General features: G+C 44.2%; 1 protein-coding gene across 1 annotated transcript in view; it reads left to right on the top strand.

Moving 5' to 3' along the window:
- Positions 1-18,439, top strand: part of LOC8026884 — a 31,046-nt gene extending 12,607 nt beyond the window's left edge. The window contains exons 7-12 of the mRNA XM_040206392.2: positions 1,549-1,620; positions 2,065-2,207; positions 4,208-4,212; positions 7,631-7,763; positions 12,653-12,811; positions 18,388-18,439. Of these exons, the coding sequence (XP_040062326.2) occupies positions 1,549-1,620; positions 2,065-2,207; positions 4,208-4,212; positions 7,631-7,763; positions 12,653-12,811; positions 18,388-18,439 (564 nt within the window). The remainder of the gene's footprint in view (positions 1-1,548; positions 1,621-2,064; positions 2,208-4,207; positions 4,213-7,630; positions 7,764-12,652; positions 12,812-18,387) is intronic.
- The last annotated feature ends 307 nt before the right edge of the window (positions 18,440-18,746 follow it).

The following is an 18,746-nucleotide window of genomic DNA, read 5'->3' as shown; positions in this document are numbered from 1 at the left end:
TTCCGCCTAATTTAGCGGGGAAACTGAATCAGTGCATTGGTCGCGTAAAGCGAATTTTCCGCCAAATTTAGAGGGGGGAAAATATTTGAGGCCAGGAAATGCCCATACCGAACACCTCGAGCGGTAGATTATTAATGCTATGGCAATAAAAACAATACAAAATCGCGGCGATCCTGCTAATTTAGCGAGGCGTAAGCCCAATCTCATCTGCTAAATTGATCGAAACAGAGTGCGACGCAGTCCAAATGAACTCGAGCACATCACTCTCGTTGGCTGGTGTAAGCGATGGTATGCCATAAGGAGAAATAATGGTGTTTTCGTCATGATAGACCCTTTTCAAAAGGCCATCAAGCACATCGAAGGTCGCCATTTCTTAGGCAGGAAGCGGGTGCTTGGATCTGGGTCTTTTCCAAACGTCGACTCCGTGCTCGTTTTCGACCCCACCGAACGCCGACGCAGGCCTTGTCTTCAATACATGCTTCGAGGATGTGCCCAAACAATGGCGAAATCGAATAATATGCGCAGCAACGTCACACACTCTTCGAAGGTGTCTACTGGCATCTTGAGTCTGCCTACACAAACAGTTACAATGAGTTTTACCAATCTGAAAACGTATTCTACGTAACTCGATTGTTTTCAGATACGGCCATAGTACTCCCGTAATTATTTTATTCCGTCAGTATTCTCTGAGGAGTTTCCGGCGAAGTACTATGCCAGGCGCACGTGTCCCGTAGAGGCCGTGATGGTCACGAAGTGACAGACGGGATAGTTGAAAAAAGACGACGATGGACAAAACGGGCAGTCGGGGTTTGGATTGCAACTGGATAAAAAGGTTCCACCCTAACGCAGTAATGAAGAATGTTCTAAAATGCGGAAGCTTAAGTGGGCTACGTTATATTGTGGACTCGAGTGGGCAGTGTGCGGTTATAGTTCTCAAGTCATGATTTTATACGGAATTTTCCATTTCATGAAAAAGAACTCTGATTCAAACCAGCGCTGAATCGGGAAGATCAGCTCCCATTCCTAATAGATCAAAATACATCGACAAATATTTGGTCATATCGCTTAGACCTTTCTTTTATATTTGCCACGTGTATTGGTGTGTGTTTTCTTGTGACCATTTCTTTGGCAGTGTAGTATCATAGAATTAAGATCGAAACAATATAGCCCTTAGGCGTTCGCGACTTTCTGTGTCGATCGTAGAAACGGGGAACATTTTGGAAACCTGTAGGTCCCTCGTCAGTCCAGCGAAAGTTACCCGATTTTGTGGATGGACTGACGAAGGATCTGCCGAATTCCGAAACACTTTTTGATTCTACGATTACCTGAGAAAATCCTAACCTTCTGATGACAAAGCTGTTTTCATCTTATTGATCACAAGTGCTCATTTAAGTGTAAAAACGAGTAAATTCCTAAATAAGTAATACATCCTCTCGGGGGCGTCTAAAAAATTCAGCTCTTTCGTTCGGTCAGGTATTGTCAACCGATGATATGTTAGTGAAATCGGGGTTAGTATCTAAATTGGTATAATATTTTTACATTTTTTAGGTGAACCAATTTTACAGACAACTGTCCAAGCCCAAAGTACAGTTCGTCGTCGTCGGCATCACGAAACTCACGGTACGTTGCCGAAACAACATTCTTATTTCCCACAAATAACTGCCGAATTCGCGTCTTCGCCTGGTTTGTTTAGCGTCCCCGCCCGCCCGCCCACGCATCAAACATTGTCCCGAAGTGGCGAGAAATGACGTCACCGAAGCCGGCCTGTCACGTTGCCGGATGTCACGATCCTGGCGATTGGTGCTAGAAGTGGTGGCAAAAAGTACGATTGAACGCGAGTGTCGCTTTCGTCGAGGTGTGCCAACTCTTTGCTGCCGAAGGTTTCGTGGACTGTCAACCTGCAGCGAAACGAGCATCTGGCACATCCACGACCGTCGAACTGATCGGGCGGAAATCGGGGAACCACATTTGAGGGACAGCATGATAAACACACCGGTCAAAGACGCGTCTGAGGCACTGTAGTGCCGCCCCTGATACGTTTACGTGCCTGTCGCTTTGTTACAGAATGACTCGTTCGCTCGTCTTGTTCCTGATCCTGCAAATAATAGAACGGTTATCAGTTTGTGTGCAACCGTGGGCAGCTTCTACAAATACGTGAAGGCAACGTTGGCGCAGGACGCTCAGGATGCTGTTGTCTACGTCTCGTCGTAAGCCAACGAATTTTCCCGAGGAATAATAGCGAGTTTTAGTTGGTCGTTTTGAGACCTCCGATTACACTACGCAAATAACGATACGATGCTCGCAGAAAGGCGTCGGCGGAGCATTGAGTACCGTTGTGAAAGTGATGTCGAAACGAGCGACTAAAAATTCCTTATGACGACACAAAGACCTGGCAACGTTTTCTTGTTTAAGTGCGTACAGGGTGTCTCAAAAACCAATTTACAAGTTGTTGTTTTTTTCACTTTAAAAATAAATTATTCATCACCGAGCGCTCATTCTCCGTCCGAAGGTAGCACTATAGCGCTACCAGATGCCAAAGTGACAGCGTGAAATGATATTTTATTCAAAAGTAATCAATGCTTTTCGGGAAATGTCATTGGAAAAATGGTGGCCGGCGGATCTCTCGAATACACGGTGCTCTATGGCACCAAAACCAAAAACGGGCGTGAATAGGTCCCATTTTCCTATTAAAATTTTCAGAAAATCATTAATAACTTTTGAATAAAATATCGGTTCGTGCTAGAAGTTTGGCATCAAGTTCGAACATCTAGTGCTATTTTTCGGCGAAGAACGAGGGTTTAGTCATGCATATAGTTTAGTTTTGCCGCGATAAACAAACCCTATATATTTGTATTGAAACACCCCGTGTTTTTTGTTTTTTTATTGAGGGGGGGGGGGGGGGGAGGGGGAAAAGAAATTGTAAGATAATTGTTTTTACACTGTTAACTTTTATAAAGGGTGCTGTTTTAAGCTTTACATAGTGTAATTGAAGAAACAAATCTGGAATACTTACACTAATGTTGTATTCCAAGTCAGTTATACCGTCACTTTGACATTCTATAGGGAGTTAATTGTGACGATCGATACTTCTATTGGCTAACTAAAATTAGAAAACAACGTTTTTAATTTCCAAAGATAAGAAGATGATTCCCATCAGAGACTTACTGAGCTTCATCGAAAACCACTGAATCCAGAAATTTTCGACACTCTGAGCACGCGGAAAGCGCAGAGGCGCGCTGAAGTTCCCACTCTTGAACAGGCACAAGCTCGGGGTGCGAAGACGTACCCGCGCGGGTTTTTGGTCTCCTGTTATCCGCATTTTCCCGCCGCCTAGCGCCCGTTGCATGAATGGAAATTTAACGCACTACCGCGCTTCTCACGCTCTCGATTTCTTTCCATCATTTACTGATTAAGGAATATTCGATGACACCCAGCAAGGTTATTATCGAGCCTATATGTTTATTTTCGATAATTAAAAATTCAACTATCCGATTTAAGTTCGTTATCCGAATTATCGTGGTAAATATCCCCCTGTGTCAAGACCCCAAGGCCGTATTGGGGAGGAGGACAGACCGTGACGCCCCAAGCGGTTAACCTAACAACTACACGGATGGGGACAACAAATACAATGACGCAGCGTTCGGCCGACATAACCGAACGCGGCGTCAGCGTTCGGCTGGAGTTCGTGTTCTCCGGCGAGGGGGAGGAGGGGCTCTTTTGTTTCCACTACGGCCTGCATGAACAATGCAGCATGCACGATCCCAGCTCAGCACAAAAGCCGAAGTGGGTCAAGTTCGCATTCTAAGATAGATCCGGCACTTAACGTCGCTTCGTCGATTGTTAGTATTTTTTACATTAAACTGCGCCCCGCGTTCTATTGTAGAAGATGACATGGCCATGCCCATAAGGCCTGTCGGCATGTGCACAGGCCTTGTGTTGAGTAAACACCAAGCGTTGGGAAAACAAACGGGTCAGAGCGCCCCCTATAGTTCGATCTCCTGCCCAATAGCCCACCTGCGCACACCGCTTAAATATATCTTTCGCGGATTCTTTAAAACGAATACGTAAACCCCAAAACAAAAAGCCTTGTACAGTAGTGCGACAACTAACCTGCAATTAGGGTGACCACCTTCCTGCTAGTGAAATGCGATACACGCGGGGCAAGGGGGGCAGAGGAAATTTATTAACACGCGCACCACGACCAGAGACTCTGTTAACACAGTTAATATCCTGTGCTGTTTATACACCTGTTAATTGTATTGTCGCAATCAAGCTCAAATAATTTGCACTCCCAGTAGTATATATTTTAGGCCAAATGCGTTATTAAATGTGTCGAAGTTGAAACATAAAAATCGACTGTAGCAGAACAGAATGCTTTAAATAGAAATAAGAAACAGTAAATCTTTTTCGGGTAATTGTTTCCTGTCAACGCTTACTTTTATCAACATGGTCGTACACAAAATTTTAACATAATTTTCTTTTTCGACCGTTGTGAGCTGCAGGCTTTTTGCCTTCTGTAGCTGTCTTCACTAAAAACAAAACCGCGGCAACCCTTTCGCATTAACACAGCGATTTGAAAACAATGAGAGTATCTTGTATTTGCCCTTTTGGCGAGCAATTTTTCTTATAACATTTTGCCACCAAGAGAAGAGGCACAACGGAGCATGCTCGTCGGTTCTACTCCAAGAACGACGGTCGCTTCCCGCAATGCTTGGATAGAAAATGGCCTACCATTGCGATTCACACGAGTACCAGCGCCCTCCGCGCTTCCCCGTGCCCCGTTGTAAGGCAGCACCATAAGTTGCAGCGTGAATTTTACGGCAGTATAAAATGCTGGACATTTTGAAGATTTGAAAATTTCTTGCAGGACGCAGGTGACAAGCCCTTAATGCGGGAAAGTCCCGCGAGTCACGGGACGGGTGGTCACCCTACCTGCAATCTTCAAGTGCATCATTCACTAGTCATTAGATGACCTGTACGAGGTTCTCTCATATCGAACCTTGCAGGAACCGGATGTCTGTAGCGCGAGATTTCGCTCCACGTGCTTCGAGCCGCGCTGCATTTGCACACATTGTCACTTATCCACGATATCCTCTTTTCAAGAAACTTACATCCCAGAGCACCACTGAATTCACAAACGAGCCGGCGTTTCCGTAGGTTGTGCATGCGCAGAAACCAGGTTTACGCAAAAGAAAGCATCTACGAATGCGCAATGCCGCCGGCAGCGCCATCCTGGTGGCGTGACGGGAGACTTGAGTTAGTCTGTAGGCCTTATCAATGTTCACAAATTGGGAATTTAGATTCTAATCAAAACGGCATCTCTTGTTCAGCTTTCAAATTAGGAAAGTTGTACTAGTACAGTGAGGCTGCTAAGCTGCAAGCTTTGTTTAACATTGCGGAAAAAAATACAGCAACGAAGTGCCAGGAAGTACTCTCATGCACAAACCGGCATGGAGCCGAAGATATTGAAACCCATAAACCTCTGACGAGTATTCCTATTGCCTAAGCATCCTGTAAGTGCCTATTAATCGAAAGAAGCAAGAAGAGCCGTCAAAGAAATTGCCAAGAAAAGGACTAAAATAAACCCGAGTTTGCGGCAGATGGTTGCCAAATATTGCAGGCGGTTGGTTTCTACCGCCCCTGTCGTTGCAGCGCAGACGGTTATTCATTTATTTATTGTTTAATTAATTTATTGTTTAACCTATTGAATATTTGATTGATTGATTGACTGAAGGTTATGCTTGTTCCCTGCCCGGTCGTGGTCTATTGCTCATCAAGTTTCATGTCTGCTTCTTCGAAAAATACGTGGAAGGTTCGTGAAGACTATTGAAAGTTTAAGAAATATATCTTCGCCGCTTTTGGATTAGGTTTCACTTAATTTATATTCGTGTCACAAAATCAACACTCGGCACACACACCCGCCACATTCATGTTTAAACTCTGCTACCGCAAATAAGCTTCCCCTCACTTTCAACTACTTTGTGATTTCGAGTATCACGCTACTCTGATGGTATTTGTAGGCAGTCGTCTATACCACGCTTTCTGTCTTTCCCCTCAGGATCCCAGATAGAGACAATGTTGGTAGGTACAAGCATCCATTACTGACTCGAATCTAAGCTATACTTCTTGTTATCCTTCGCTGGACTAAAGGCAAAACCTACGGACCGCCAGATCCAATCACAAGTCACTTAGAAATCGCATGGTATTGCGCTTCGACGCGCCTATTGGGGAGGAGGACAGACCGTGACGCCCCAAGCGGTTAACCTTAGAACTACACGGATGTGGACAACAAATACAATGACTCAGCGCTCGGCCGACATAACCGAACGCGGCGTCAGTGTTCGGCTGGAGTTCGTGTTCTCCGGTGAGGGGAAGGAGGGGCTCTTTTGTTTCCCCTACGGCCTGCATGAACAATGCAGCATGCACGGTCCCAGCTCAGCACAAAAGCCGAAGTGGGTCAAGCTCGCATTCTCTGAGGATAGATCCGGCACTTAACGTCGCTTCGTCGATTGCTAGTATTTTTTTACATTAAACTGTGCCCCGCCTTCTATTGTTGAAGATGACATGGACATGCCCATGAGGCCTGTCGGCATGTGCACAGGCCTTGTGTTGAGTAAACACCGAGCGTGGGGAAAACAAACGGGTCAGAGCGCCCCCTATAGTTCGATCTCCTGCCCAATTGGCGCCCGCGTTTCGGATGACTGATAGGGATGGGCGTGGACAGTGGTTCGAATCGAATGGCACTAAGTGACTCATCAATTTTACATTGCAAAGAAAGTCACAACATACAAGCTCTTCGCACTGTCGAAGCTATAAGCATGATGCAGCGCTTTTTGATTCGGAGCATTATTCGTCCACCCCTAATCAGTGTTGAGCATGTCATAGTTTAGCGTGGAACGGGATTGGACCTGGCGGACCGCGGCTTTGGCTTTTAGTCCATCGTAAGATGAGACAAAGTATAACTCAAAATGTGTCTTGCTAGAAAAACGTCGATGACTACGATAAACTACCAAGGATCGGTTGGTATTACGGGTTATATACAGCCACCACTGCTAAAGGAACTGTTTTTTTTTTCTGGCTAATTTTCGTCGGCATATTTAAAAGTGTACCTCACGAAGAAACATGCGCATTAAAGAGGTTCTAATACACGGATCAAATAGGTTGTGTCGATGCTCTTTTTGTAATGCCAGCATTTCGCATAATTCTCATCATTGGCTTGTGCGACAAAGCAGTTGACGCAAAGGCAGGTTCATACACCCCAGTTCTGTTAAAAAAGCGTGTGTTGTGCAGTCTTGTGACCTCTTACGACGAGGGAACAAACTGGTGCCACCTATTGGGTAGCCGCGGCACACACGAAGATTTCTGTTTAGTATACTTATTCTTTCGCGCATCGTTTTACCGTGGGGTTGAAAAAAGTTTTCGCAATATTTTAAACAACAATGTTTTATAGAGCGCATGGAAGTTTCATCTGGCAAATACTGCAAGAATCTTCATTCTACTGGAATGCAGTTCCAGAGTTCCCTCATAGATGGCACCAGGGTGCCAATATGTTTAGCAAAAGGCCGCAGCCGGTGAGAACCGAACGCAAGTGTGTAGACGAGCGTTCCCATGAATGTTCTGGTCGATGAAGCCGCATCTGTTTTGTCAGGATGTTCATCTAACTGCGGCGTCTGCTCGGGGAACACCGTCACCACTCAATCACTGAACTTCCGCCAACCTCGAAACTGGGAGTCTTATGTCATAGCTCACGAATTGGGACATCTGTGAGTACCACCCCACGTGTTCTTGCTTGAATGCTTCGGACTACTTAACGTCACAGTGGCTGCCAGGATTATTAGCTACATCAGAAATTAATAACGGTTCGTAGTGCCAGTGTCAAATACGGTCAGAAACTAAAGCAGAGTATGAGATAAAACCGCCGAGCTCTTATTGGGTGGATTAGTGGATAGATGAAGAGGATGGCTGTCTTTCTTTCTTTATTCGGAGCGAGCAAGAGCCTCGTCTGCTATCCCGCGCAGGGTCGGGCGTTCGAAATTCCAACGCCAACGTTCTAATTTTGAAAGCTAGACTCAGGACAGCGGGTAGTGACAAAGAAAGGTAGACTTTGCGCCTACTTACTAATCCTTGCAATCAGAGCTCGGGGCTCTCTCGTTCGGTTTCATCTCCTCCTCCTTTTTCTGACTTTCTCTAAGTGTATGTAACCAAAAGCCAAACTTGAAGCTCCAGAATTAACAAATTTTGTGGCAGCATAATCTTGGACTGAAGGGCTGTCCAGACAAGACACTTCAGAAATCGTGAGGCGACACAACTCCGACAAAAGTCGTGGAATTTCAGGTGGTTTAAATCCGGCATCCCGATATTTCTTTGAGCCAGAGATACTGCGAACTTTTTGCGAACCTGAGGTTTGAAGATTGAACCAAGGGGTTCAAAAGCTTCGCGAAGTTTCGAAACGTCAATCTTATTACAAAAAAAAAATCGCTGATTTTTTAATTTTTGAATTTTTGGCGCCGAAGACTTTGGCTGTTTTTGAACTTGGGATTTTTTTGCGCTATGAAATTCGACGATGTTCGTACTTCCACATCTCTTAGGTTCAAAACTTTGACGACCTTCCAATCTTTAAACAAAAGCTCGGCGAAGTTCGAACCAAGTTCACCCCCTAGGCTTAAGGCAACAAATATGAATAACACAACATGTCAATGTCTAAACTGGAGTTGAATTTGCGCTACTGTCTTACTTAGCTGATCGTGCCACAAAGCGCTGAATGATCACTCTGGGGTGGCCTCGGCCTCGTAGGACACATCTTTTCTTTTCGACTTCCACACAGAGCCTCTCCCGCTCACAACTCCGTAGGTTGCCTCAATGTAACCTATGGGCCAACAGACCTTCAAGCTTGGAATTCAACCGAGGCCCTTCTCTGGGAGCGTCCTTCATAGCATTACTTGTTGTAGAACTCAAGTCCCCCGATGTCGAGTCAAAATGCTGCCGGTACATTATTATCATTAGTAACCGGCTGCATTTTGGAGCAGCGAATTGTTCGTCGAAGAATAAAAGTTTCAGGCAGCGGCAATAGGGTAAGCCTGAAAACAACCGGTCGCTACCTGATCAGTTGTATTTAGGCGGCATGGTGGTCCCCTAATTTAGTCCGGTTACATTCTCCTAAACCTTGACTCGTGTCGGGTGCATGTGCCCGTGTTCGATGCTTCGTCCTTCCCACGGGTCAACCCGCCAAAAATAAGCGCCCAGAGCAACTAAATATTTTAGGGACGCCATGTGCATGCGAGTCCTGCACATCTAGTAGTCTTTTGCCAGCATTGCATTTAGGCGTCGTTTGATCGGATTTTAATTAGTTCTTAAATAACTAAGACGCACGTTCACCTGACCGCCTCGGGACTTTTCGATGAACCGCTCAACCAGTTCAACGCTTGTTTCGTAAGCTAAGACAAATAACGAATAATACAAGTGGTACCGCCAGTACCACGCCACTGACTGGTAAGAATTATGTTAACGGTATTAGGAAAATGAGCAGCATTTTCGGAAAATTTGTAGCACATTTCAGGGAATGTTTAGTTGAGTTCATGAAAACTTAGCTCGAAACTGCGGAATTTGATCTCCGTCCGTGAAATTACGAGACTTCGAACTTCAAATCGAAAATTTCAAACTTTTTATTACTTGTACATATAAAAATTCGAAACGTTCAATTTTTCGACCTTGAATCTTAAATAAATTCAAATTTTCAAACAATCTGTTTCAAAAATTAAAGTCTTCGAACTTCACCTTTTTTGAATACTTGACTTTTTGAATTATTCGAATTCGGTCCTCATACGGGTGTAAAATTGCGAACGTTTTGAAATCGAACCTTGTTAATGTTCGAATGCGAATCTTAGCGAGGCTCGAAATTTTTGAATCTTTCGAACTCGACCTTCGGGAGGTTCGCGGCATCCCTACTTTGAACACGACTAAGGAAACATCGGTGACGTCGGTGCTCGTCAGACTTGGCGTCACACGCCACCTGCCGATGTTGCCCATTTGTTCCGGCGGCCTTCGTATCCTTGGCCGTGTTCCAAAATATACCCTAACTTACTAAAAAGTATGGGTTTTGTACCTTTGCGTTCGAACACCTACCCGCGTACCGCGTCGCTCTATTAGTGCCGGAGTAACTTGGATGTTTTTGGGTAAGATTGCGAACGCAGACCTTCCCTTTTCCGCTTTCGGGACTTTGAAGAGCAGCGTGCTCCTCGAGCGATTGACCGACAGCCAACAGAGCCTGTGAGTGGCTGCCCGGGCCCACATGAGGACAGTGCTCAAGACCCCCGTAAAAAACACAAACAAACTTTCACAAAACAAAAAAACAAAAACAAAAATACACTTATTTCCCCTTGAAAAAACAAAAGAACGGACGGGAGCGGGCAGTTGCACGAGTTATGTCGATATTCTGTCGCCTCACGATTTCTGAACTGTCCTCTTTCGACAGGCCTTGAGAGGTGGGAGAGGCTTTAAACGCCTAAAAAGACGTAAACAAGACACAAATGAAGACACGTTTTAAGTTATCCTGATTTTACACAATGTCGAAAGTGTACCCTTGAAAACGTATGTCGACTTTCTTATTACCTGGTTGCATATCCAGCAAAGCACGCGAAGTAAAGGGACCAATTTTTTCACTCTGATTGGCGCGTTCTCATTGACGTCACATCGCCTAGTTTACGGGGGAGGAAAACGAAGGGAGGGGTCGACGCTTTGGTAAGCACCCTTCAAGAATTCACGCTCTAGCCTTTAGTCAGCTCCCAGATTTGCTCACCCGATGTAAGTAGGTCTGGGAGCCGGATTATACCGCGCGAATCAGCCTCGCTCCACTCCCCTCCTATCTCTCCCTACGTAAAGCAGGCGATGCCCATGCGCACGCGCCAATCAGACTGGACAATTAGCTCACTGACTCATTTCGCTCGTTTTTTTTAATGCGATACCTGGGCGGGTGCGCGTTACCTATAGTGTTTAGTGTTTTTGAGGTTAATTTTTCTTCGAATTCGGGGCCGCATTTACGGGGTATTATATTGTTTCTCTTCCAACGGACTCGGTGCTTTTTGGTATCAATTTCTTGAAACCGAAATTTATCAATCGGGTTTCATGTTTTCGCGGTTTATTTTTCTTGGAATTCGGGGGTGTATTTACGGGTTTTTTCCCTGACAGATTCGGTGTTTTTCGGTATGAGTCATTGATGTCGGACAAAATATCAGGATTCACTGGGGCCTACGTGGAAGAAAATTGGACGCCGGCATAGGTTTCCCCAAAATTACGGGTGACATCCGCGTGACCCCGAACACTTGAAAAATGTTTTCGTTCCAATAAGAAAATAAAACGAGAGATAACGTGTGTTATTTCCAAACAAGAAGAAACTTCGCAGACAATTGACTGCGCACTGTGTTCCGGGTCAGCGCCAACTGAAGCCGTCGACAAAGATTTCTTTCACGCGCGATGCTTGCAGTTTTTTTTTTTTTTAATATTAATGAAGACGACTTTTGTGTTTAATTTTCGGGGTCTATTGGTATGTATCAAAAGCAGAGAATCATAATTGAAGCATGTACTCGTAGCGAGTTGCACATGGATGGAGAACTCTCCGAAACACTGCAAACGCCGCGGTGTTGATCTTTCGCCACTGCGTGAATAGGCCATCTGCTTGTGACGTTAGCTGCGCTCTGATTTCGGGTAGACGAAAGTCTAGACTTGCCCAAGTATAAGGCCTCTAGGAGCCAAGGTCTTGGTACCGGAGTGTGAAGATTGTCTGATAGTCAAGCCTTCCGCGTAGCTGATATCCTGGCAAAACGTTTTTGTTTCGCCAGCCTGGCCCAAACAAAACATTTTCCATCCAGTGTAACCAGCACAAATTTTCGCTGTTTACGAGCGAAAACCTCCGTTTACCATGAGGTTTTGTTTCGTAAATTATCATACTATGAAGCACTTAACTCTAACGTCTTCTAAAACTATATAACCATTTGATCAGCGTTCAAATTGATAACCACCCAGTGATTCCAACTTGTCACTGAACGAGAAAAGTGAAGTCAGCTACAAGAATAACCCCCCTCCACCACCCGCGTTTCAATGCTTAGTGGTATTAGTTAGTTTGTTTGTTTTTTCACTTCGAAATAGCTTTATGCTTGAACGTTATCTTGAGGCTATTACGGAGAATATGGTTCTGAGGAAAGTTATTTGAATTCAGCTTATACTCCGTTTCACTCTAAATGCGACCACGGCCGACGCTATGCCGAGCGCAAATTTCGTCTGTTTCTTGATACAGGGGTTGCGATGATGTCAAAACGCCGAGCCCTTATTGGCCGATCGAAAAACAAATCAGTGGGTAGCCCTTGAGGAGTCTAGCCATTGAGGTTTACTCACAATCCTTCCAATCAAGAACCAATCAGGACTCGGCGTCGTTGTGACGTCACCGCAACCCCCTAGACGCAGACGAACTTGCACTCCGCATAGTATCTGATGGAGCCAATCAAGCGGCGCCAACGGCGCATCGTCATCGCACTTGTCGTCTTTGTGCGTATGACGTCAGCGGTGAAACCAATCGCACAGAGTAAAGGCGCCTTGACCCTGCGATATTTATATCTCTTTCAGTACGTCTAATAACAAACGTGTGTAACAAACGTTTCAGGCTCGGAATGGCTCACGAAGGAAGCTGTCCTCCGCATCACACACCGGGGAACGAAGGGCTCCGTTGCAGAAAGCAGGAATTCGGATCTGTTATGGGTTCCGGCAAACCACCGCACTATTTCTCGCGTTGTCTTCAAGACCAGACGAGAGGCTGTCTGATGTAATACTTCCCTCATCCTATGTACCGTGTGTGTTTTTTTTTCTCTAAGTCAAATTGATGTACAATCCGCAGTGCTTCATATATTTGTAAGGCCGGCGCGGCGAAACTGTACAGAAGAGCCCGCATGTGTGTATTATTATGGCGGTATATGTGTGATCGAAAGCAAGTGTCAATACGCTCGTCAAAGATTGCAACGAGAAATATAATAGTGTGGCAAATATGCGCAGTTTAGGTTCGTTCTTATAGGAACGAAATCGAGGTAAGTTAGTTTCAAATAAAGCAACGGAAATAATACAACTAATATTAAAATGACGTTGGTTTATGGAGCTGAAAACACGGTTTAATATTTTTAATATTCGCTGCAGAATGGTGCTAGTGTCACTAACAGCTTAAGGGATTGTCCGGTAAAATCTCGTCTTTCAGAAATGAATATAAATTATGGTGTCCTTTCTTTTAAAAGTATCATCCGTACAGTGTGCGACTTTTAAAATTCCCGCTACACAAGCGGCAATTTAGTTTTAAAGAGGGCCCAATTGCTCAGATTGCGCTCACAAAAAACACACGGGGTCATTCCATGCCGAAGGAGACGCGTCAGTTTTATCATGTCTGGGATATGTACTAAAAGAAATTGTTTCGATAACGATGCGCCTGAACTCCAAGAAAATAAAGTTTTTGTGAAAAAAAAAAAAGATTATTTTTTTTCCGAAATCATTTTCTAAATTTCTGGAATTTGCATAAAACCCATGTAGTTAAGAATACCATTTTGGAAATAAAGAAGGTTGCATACTACCCAAATTTACGTGGACGCCTAATTGAATAAAATGACCTATCGTGCACTAAGATACAAACATTGAAAGACGCCATTTTGAGCGCAAATAAGAGCTTCAGAAAGTAGACTATGAGACTTTTTTTTATCCTTTTAAGTCAAGTTGAATTTGCGTGTTAGGTACAATATTATTTTCCTCTGTTTTCTTAAAACTAATAATGCAATTGCTTGTATTAAGTTTTCAAAGCCTCGCATTGTTCCGTTTTAATTAGATTAGAGAATCTCCAGCTTATGCAGACAAGGCCGTATTGAGATTCAGAAAAAGCAATGTGGGCAGCGGTGCCCACCACTTTCGAAATCAACAAAATTGAAAACCACCTCATATATTCGACATATAAAAAAATTAGAAGATTACTTTTGTAGTCGGTGAGAAGTTGTTTGTTAAAGATGAGCTTCTCCGACCATGGCTGCAGGCGCCCGCCTCGGAGGCGACGCTCGCCAGCGTTTGCCAGCGAGGCGTCAACGATAGGAGACGCCGTCGCTAGGTCTTCAACGCACTCCCGAGAACACGATTTATTCGCTTGATAAGGACGTTATCCTCACTTGCATGCATCCGTATCATCGTTGCGTTACGTAATTGTACTGGCGTCTTAATTTTACTGTACTTCTAACCAGCAAACTGCATGCCGACGAACGCAGGTCTGCATCGTCTGCTTGCCGAGTTTCGGAATGCAGAATGCTTTTCGGCCTCGTCTGTCGTATGTCCAGATGTAAAAACAATTCAGACCGGAGTGCTCTTCACCGATGTGATATGATAACGAAGTCGTACCTTCCCCATTAAACTAAAATGTACTCTGATAGAACTAAGATGTATCGAAGTTCGTTGGCGCATCCCCAAGGACACATTGTCGTGATAGTAACGTCGTCGTGGAAGCGGCTACGTCACTCTTCTAAGCGTCACTGTAGGCGGGGCTTGTGGCATTTTTTGCGCGCAATATTGAAATCGGGACTAAGAAGGGGGACCTGATCGATGAATATCTGGGAACTAGTACAATTTCGCAAATTACGCTAATTGGTCATGCCTCTGATAGTATTTGGCGTCAATACTGCAATTGCAACATGAGCCGTGGAATCATCATTTCGAAAACTAAGGAACAATGTTTTTAATAAACGGACTTACTGTGATGGGTATTACCTCATCAAATGTCCGCCGAGTCTGACTCTCAGATGGCGAAGACGGCACCAGTGTGAAACCTACGTATTATAAGACAGACTTCCTCTAAAAATACCAGTGAGTTCAGAATTGTGGACATCTGCTGGTTTCCAGTGTATTTCAGAGGCTAAAATACTGCACACTAACAGAATCTCCGATGTGTGACGGGTTCGCCGCAAAAAATGAAATGCTTTTTCTATGATTACACTGCTCTTGGTAGAACTACATATTCTACCGAAATACATTTAAGTTCAATAGAAAAGCGACGTCTCCGTTATCATTTCACATCGGTGAAAGGCTATCTAGACTGGGTGGTATTTATATGTGAACATACCACAGACGAGGTCGACGCGCGGTATGCATTCCGAAACTCAGGAAGCAGACGATGCACGCCTGCGTTCGTCAGCATGCAGTTATCTGGGCAAGAGTAGAGTATCATTAAGACGCTAGTATCATTCCGTAACGCCAAGAGCATAAGGATGCATGAAAGTCAGGAAAACGTCCACATCAAGTGAGTAAAACGGGTTTTCAGAAGAGCGTTGAAGTCCTTGCGGCGGCGTCTCACACCGTTGACGTCTCGCTGGCGAACGCCGGCGTGCGTGGCCTACGAGGCTGGCGCCTAAAGGCGTGGCCAAAAAAACCAAAATTAAAAAAAAAAAACAAAAAAAAAGTTTTTTTTGGTAGCAACAAAAAAGAAAATTTATAATTTTTCGGTATGTTGAAGAGATGAGGTGGTTTAAACTTGTGGATATTTCAAAAGTTCTGGGCATCGCTGCTCACATAGCATTTTCTGGCTCTCAATATAACCTTTTCCTTTGATAAACTGCGGATTTTGTCATAGAAGTTAAAACGCAACAAAATGAGGCTTTGGAAATTTAATACAAGCAATTGAATTATATTAGTTTTAAGAGAGCAGAGGAAAAAAATCTGGCAGTTTGATAATTTAGACCCATGTTACGGATAAATAAAAACAGGAAGCGGGACGGCCAAAAAGCATTCTTTTCGTTTAAGGCTCGTCAAATTATGAGGCGCTGGAGAAATGCAGCCTTCTGCGTTAAGTCCTCAGTTCGAAGTCTTTTTGTTTGCCTTCCGCCCATGAAAAAGCATACGGAAAGGGCCTTACAATGCACCTGGTATCGCTGCGCCGCAGCGTTCTTCCGCAACATAAAGTTCGTCTGCTTTCCTCGCCGTCATCATGGCAACGAACGCCGAATGAATAGAAGCACGCACGGTACCACCGCCTGAAGCCAGCAACAACTGACGCCATTTTACGAACGGCAGACGAACTTTATGTTGCGGAAGAACGCTCGGCGCAGCGATACCAGGTGCGTTCTAAGGCCCTACCCGCATGCTTTTCAATAAGCGGAAGGCGAACAAAAAGAGTTCGAAGTAAGGATTTAACGCAGAAGGCTGCATTTCTCCACCGCCTCATAATTTGACAAGCCTTAAACGAAAAACATGTTTTTTTGGCCATCCCGCTTTCTGTTTTTTTTTATCCGTAACATGGGTCTAAAGTATCAAACTGCCAAAAATCTTATAAAGTTTATACATTTGGGAGCTCCTACTTGGACCCAAAATGGCGTCTTTAAATGTATATACTTTAGTGTAAGACAGGTCAGGCTATTAAGTATTTAGGCGCCCACCTAAAAGCTTGTGCGGTATGCAACAGTTTTTTTTTTACAATGTGTATCTTAACTATATGAGTCGTATGAAAATTCCGGAAAGTTTAAGCAAGATATCAGCAAAAATAAAAAGAAATCACAAAGAAATATGTTTTTCTTTCAGTTCAATGGATTCTTTATTCAAATGATATTTTTCGTACAAATCCCAGGCATAAAACATTTCCGTGTCTCCTTGGCATGGAATGACCCAGCGTTTTCGTCAGCAACTGCGGAAGCTCTGACGTAACATCATGGAAGGAGAGCAACGACAGCTCTTGACTGCCGTCTGAGTAAAACAACTTGTTTTAAAGACAGACAGGATTTACGGCGTTGAAAGAAGCTCAATTTTTCGACGACGATCTTTGTACGCGCCGTCCACCATGTCCATCAAAACCGGAAATAACTCAACGTCCGCGACTCTGACGTCACCATGCCTGATGTGACGTCACGACACCACCAGCCGTGCATACTTGCGAAATTAGGCGCGAAGTTTTTCTTTGATCTTTATAACTGATTTAACGAGTATTGGGGCGTCTTTTAAGGAAATAAATATTACATTTGATTATATTTAGTCCCCTGTACGTGGCCAGCGCAAGCGGACATTTCCTTTAAGAAATGAAGAACATGGCTCAGTGTATTCGCGCTTCTCGTTTTGTTATTGCTACTTCGTCGTTCTTATCGGCTAATGGCGGAATAGACACTTTTCTAAAACACAGTCAAGCAAAATTGGCGGTTGCCACTTATTTTGTGCGGCACAAAACGTGTGATTCGATGTGATTTCTCGCCAAACGCTGCCGCAAGCTTGTTCTTGTGCTGGGCGCCAACGCATTATTTTAACACGATTAATCGTTACACTTAAATCCATTAATAAGGTAATTAATTCGTTGCTTCAGCACATTATACTAAAGAAAGGTGTCAAATCTATATACACGCTTTAAACGCGCGCCTTTTTGAGCCGGCATTGCCGACCTCCTCTTGTCTTACCGAGATGCCGGGCCATTGAAGTGGGCAGCGTTGCCCAGCCTCCAATAAGGCCTTTGCTGGGGAGGAGGACACAGTAACACTTAAAGTGGAAATAACCTTTCCTGCTATGGTGATGATGAAGTAAAGCAAGCTGCGTAAACGCGTCTATATATTTTACTTTTACTATTTTTTTGCCACGTCAATCATGCCACGTCAATCATGATCGGGAGCTACTAGGTGGCGCTCACCGTTGAGAAGGGTCTATTGCAATATCTTTGCATTTATAATCAGATGCTCGGTAGTTGAGACACTGTGCGTTTTCTCAAACTGTCCAGTGATATCGCGCTGAAGCTGACAGCACTTCGCAAACACTAAAATCGCAAAGCGTGTAAATCGTTCTCAATATGAGCTCTCGAAACCAACTGTTCTGTCTTTTATTGAGCAAACAGATTACCTCATTGTTTTTATATTCATACAATCCTCCGACTAAGCGGCCACAAACAAAACTTAGTTGTTATCTATTTTTGGTTGCTTGTTGTTGTTGTTTTTGGAAAGGAAGACGGTAGAGTAACTGTATATGCTGCACTTGAAGAGCACAGTAACGCGGCGCTCTCGAATTGGGACCTCCAAATATTGCGGGAAACGACCATCGCTCCCACAGGGGACGCGGCGGGCGCTACCATATATGGTGGCGCCCGCCACGTCTCCTACGGGAGCGATGGTCAATACTTGGAGGTCGAAAATGTCAAGCTTCAGTGCGTTTGCCATATATGACAAATACACCGAAGCTTGACTTTATCCACTGGAACTTGGGGCCAATTGATCAAACTGCCCGAGTTTCACTAGACTTTCTTCTCCGATGATCGCTGGAAAGCACTCGTTTTATACAAGTATGCCCACGTTTTACCCAATTTCCTCTCATCTTGGAGAGAACTTACACTTCCGCACTGACCAACTGGATTTTCTTTTTCAGGACAAGGACGAAGAAGTGCTTTGAACTGACAGGGGCCAAGAAAATTTTCTGAGAGAAAACAACGCCTATCAGAAGTCAATAAAATCGGGATTTTGATTGTCTAGATTGTTTATTTTATGTAACAGATAGCTTCGCACTTCGTACTAGGACTCTTCAGTGCCTCCTTTTGTCGTTTTGTGCGGGTGTATACAGGGCGTTTGACTTTATTGAAAAAGTTATTATATCTATATATACCGTGCTTCTTTTTAAGTGTAACAATTTTGTTTAAAAAAAGTCATGAAAGCTACAAATCTGCGGTTGGTGCAGGTGAGTTATACGACCAGGTGAATATTGTATAAGTGTCTAATTGAAAAGATGAA

The sequence above is a fragment of the Ixodes scapularis genome, unplaced genomic scaffold, assembly GCF_016920785.2.
Source record: "Ixodes scapularis isolate PalLabHiFi unplaced genomic scaffold, ASM1692078v2 PGA_scaffold6__148_contigs__length_123643588, whole genome shotgun sequence".
Classification (NCBI taxonomy): Eukaryota; Metazoa; Arthropoda; class Arachnida; order Ixodida; family Ixodidae; genus Ixodes; species Ixodes scapularis.
This window is presented reverse-complemented; position numbering and strand designations above follow the sequence as displayed.